General features: G+C 47.5%; 1 protein-coding gene across 1 annotated transcript; it reads right to left on the bottom strand.

Moving 5' to 3' along the window:
• Positions 1 to 1,304: 1,304 nt before the first annotated feature.
• LOC128276627 (uncharacterized) lies at positions 1,305 to 4,274 on the bottom strand (the record flags this gene model as incomplete). The annotated part of the gene is made up of 1 exon (XM_053015084.1): positions 1,305 to 4,274. A coding segment is annotated over exon 1 (2,970 nt), but the record flags the coding sequence as incomplete, so codon positions are not given.
• Between the last annotated feature and the right edge of the window lie 108 nt (positions 4,275 to 4,382).

Here is a 4,382-nt window from a genome sequence, read left to right as displayed (position 1 = left end):
ACGTCAAATTCAAATTGTAACGGCGATAGTATACAATATACCGAACATACTGGCCGCCTTGAACTAGCATGGCTTGTTCAACATAATTATAATGGACTGGGTAGCAGCGCGATTTTGGTGACAGGACGAACAACGTTGTCTGCCTTTGCTGTCCTGAGGGTGACAACTCGAACGACTCCATCCTTTCCGGGATGCGTAGCGGTGATTTTCCCCAATGCCCAAGTCGCTGGTGGGACATTATCTTCCTTCAGCAGGACCACACGTCCGACGTCAATGGATACTGGCGGATTGCAGCCCTTGCTGGCACGAGTTTGCAGCTGCTGCAGATATTCCGCTTGCCATCTGGTCCAAATGCGCTGTGTACGTTGCTGAGTACGTTCCCAATGTGACAAACGGTTCTCCGAGACTTCCTGCAATGATACTTCTGGAACGCTTTGGAGATTTGTTCCAATTAGAAAGTGACCCGGAGTAAGTACTTCGAGGTCTTCTGCTTCTGTCGGCATGTGCACTAGTGGACGCGAGTTTAAGCACATTTCGATTTGTGCGAGTAATGTAGACATATCTTCGCGAGAGATATTGGAATTGCCGACTTCCCTCAAGAAATGATGCTTTGCTGATTTCACGGCGGCCTCCCATAACCCACCAAATTGGGGTGCACGTGGAGGAATGAACTGCCAATGGATCCTTTGGCCAGTACACCAGTTGACAATCTTGTCTCGTTCGCCGGAATCCTTTTGTAGCATGCGGAAGACTTTGTGCAGATGGTTTGCTGCACCCTTGAAGCATGTTGCATTATCGCTGTAAATGGTGATTGGTTTTCCTCTACGAGCGGTAAATCTATGTAGAGCTGCTAAAAAGGCATCAGTTGAAAGATCGGATACGAGTTCAATATGTACCGCTCGGGTGACAAAACATATGAAAGTGGCAACATAGGCCCTTGTAGCTGTACGATTTCGCACTTCAGATTTGATGAACACTGGACCAACATAGTCAACATCACAGCTTAGAAATGGCCTGCTTGATGTTACATGTGATGCTGGGAAATCTGCCATACTTTGTTGAATTAAAGTCGGTCGATGACGAAAGCAAGTATGGCATTGATGATAGACATTTCGGGCTAGGTTTCTTCCCGATAAGATCCAAGACTGCAAATGAATGGTGGACAACATCAGTTGTGGTCCTGTATGTAGAAGCTTTCGATGGTAGTACTCCACTATCATCCTTGTCAGTGGATGCCTAGCACAAGGCACGATTGGATGTTTTGAACCTTCTGAGATATCGGCGTGAATCAATCGACTTCCTACTCGGATCAATCCTTGAGCGTCGAGCTGTGGTTTCAACCATTTTAAACGACTTGACTGTGATACGTATTTTCCAAGGAGCAAATCGGTGTGTTCTTCACGAAACGATTCCCTTTGAGCCATTCGGCATAGTGCATGCTCAGCTGCTTGGAGCTCCTTTGTTGTAAGAGGGTCAATCTCTCCTCGTGTGATGGAGAGTGCGTTGTTGCGTTCGTTGAAACGTTTGTACAAGTTGTTGAGATATAAATCCTTAAAGATTGTATTGGTAGCCGTTGTTGACACGTGGCTCATGTCCTGGGCCAATTTCTGTAAGGTTCTTGTTGCTACATATGGCGCAGAAGATGTGCCATATGTGACGGTTCGCAGCTGGTATGTGGATATTGGTTCAGCTTGATTTTCCCGCCACACGATCCTTTGAAGTGGTTGATCTACTTCCTGCACCCTTATCTGTCGGTACATTTTTTCAATGTCGCCGACCAACGCAATTGCATGTGTACGAAACTTCAGAAGTAGAGACAGTAAATCCTTTTGTATGACTGGACCCACCAAAAGAATGTCGTTCAAGGAATACCCCGAAGATGTTTTACACGATGCATCGAAGACCACTCTGGTTTTAGTCGTAGTGCTGGACTCCTTGAACACTGCATGATGTGGTAGAAAACAATGAGAAATGTTAATATCAGGATTGTCCAATTTCTGCATATGTCCTAGTCGTTCATACTCTCTCATGAACTCGTGGTAAGAACTCTTTACAATTGCGTCTGACTCGAGCCGTCGCTCTAGAGTCCTGAATCGCCGTAGCGCGATACTTTTTGATTCACCCAATTGTTTAGTTGAATCATTTGTTCTCGGCAGTCGCACTGCATACCTTCCCGATGGTTCTCTAATAACTGTGGCATTGTAATGCGCTTCACATTCTGTGTTGGGTTGGTATGATTGTTCCGGGACTGCATCGAGTTGCCAAAACCTTTGTAGCACATTTTCGAGACCGACTGTTGTCACATGACAAGCTAACGATTTGGTTGGAAGTGCCTCTCGCAGAGGTCCACACACGACCCAGCCAAACATCGTTTCCACTAGCAGCGGATCCCCAGCTTCTAGATGAATCCGTTTCCCGGTGAATAGTTGTTGATAATGTTCTGCTCCAATGATCATGTCGATCGGAGCCGGTTTGTAAAACGTTGGATCAGCCAATTCTACGTCGGGTAGCTTTAGACTGCTTGTACTGATGACACTTGATGGTAAATCAGATGTTGGTTTCTCCATTATGAAAAAGTTCTCTGTGCTGTAGAACGAATTCACCTTCGAATGAATAGTTGCGTGTGTCTCATATTTCACCCGATGCATGCTTTCTGCGATGCCTACTATCTGTGTATTTGTTTTTGACCAGCGAAGCTGGAGTTTTGCAGCCAACCTTTTCGACATAAAGTTGCACATTGATGCCGAATCTAATAGCGCACGAGCGTGATGGCGGTTTCCGTACCGATCCAGTACCCAGACGGTTACCGTTTCTAGTAATACCGTGCTGGCATACACTCGAGCCGATAGGCTGGCATTCGTTCCTGTTGGTTCAGGAATGGACTTGTTTTCGTGTACCAATGTATGATGCTTCTGGGAACACACCCGGCAAACGTGTTTCGATTTGCAGAATTTCACTTGGTGACCAACACTTAAACAATTCCAACACAGTTTTTTTTGTGTGACTACTTCCCGTCGTTTTTGCACGGGTAAAGCTGCCAGTTCGTCGCATTGAAACGTTCGATGATGCTCGGCACACATCGCACATTGTTGTGGAGCACTGAACTTGCTGCTGGTGTAGGTAGCCTTTGTGTTGGTGGTCTTCGGCGTGTGCCTTGCACCGTCTTCCTTTGTTTGATGCGTTTGCTGCCTAACACTGCCTGTCGTTCGCTCCGCCGTTTTTCGTGGTATGCGCGTTACTGATATTGCGTCTTCCGTTACGTCTTCCATGAAATGAGCAAACGACGCGAGGCTACTGGTACCGTCACGAATACGCCGTGCCCACTGCATACGATACTCGCAAGGTAACTTTTCTACGAGTTCGGTGATCAGCATTGGGTTTTTTAGATGTTCGACCATACCCGCCGACCGTACGTGTTCGCAGAGTGACTGCGCCACTTCTCCGAATTCGATTAGGCTCTCCAGGTCATCGGCTCGAGGGGATGGGGTTTTTCTAACGCGATCGATCAGAACGTCCAATAGCAATTCGGGACGTCCAAAGCGTCTCTGGAGAACATGAATGACACTTGGAACTGATGAGGGGAGTAGAAGACGGCCTCGAACTGCTTCTTTCGCTGCCCCTTTCAAGCACCTTTGCAGGCGAATCATATTTTCACCATTTTGAAAACCACACGCGTTGGTGGAGAAGTTAAAACTGCTAATAAACGTTGGCCATTCTGCGGGATCACCGCTAAAATCCGGCAGATCCTTCGGCAATGACTGTCGAGCTGCTTTTTGCTCCTTGGTGAGCGTCCATGATGATGCTTCTACGCCGACGCTTGTGGGTAGAGCTTTTTCTCGCATTTCAGCGATTTCCGGCCTTGGCTGTTCTAGCTCGGTTCTCATCCGTCGGATCTCCTTTGTAACATCACCTTCTCGGTGACTCTCGACATTGTGATGTGTGACCCAGCTGGCCACACGGTCTGCTGCATGGCTCACACTGGAAACAATATCGTCTTCTTCTCCAAGTTGTTCTTCCAGAACACGATATTTTTCCTGCACAAACTTCTCTTCTATTTCTGCTTCCTGCTTCAGCCGTTCTAGCTGCCTGTTTTTCTGCTCCTCCAGCATCTGTATTTTTAGGTTAGCTCTGCGATCACGCACTGAAGATGTCGTCGATGCCGTTGACGACCGTACTCGACGTTGTCTGGCATCCGGTTGCCGGATCACCGGTGTCAATCCGAATGCCGCCTGTTGCTCCGCACTCGCGGAACCCGAAGCCTTGGTTTCAGACATAATGGCACTGTCTGCACTGTTTCACTTTGTAAGCGTAGCTTATCCGGTTCGAAGGACCAAATGATCATGCGTTTCCCGTAGCATGAAAACCGGGAGTTCAACTTGAGG

Source organism: Anopheles cruzii, unplaced genomic scaffold (genome assembly GCF_943734635.1).
Source record: "Anopheles cruzii unplaced genomic scaffold, idAnoCruzAS_RS32_06 scaffold01776_ctg1, whole genome shotgun sequence".
NCBI lineage: Eukaryota > Metazoa > Arthropoda > Insecta > Diptera > Culicidae > Anopheles > Anopheles cruzii.
This window is presented reverse-complemented; position numbering and strand designations above follow the sequence as displayed.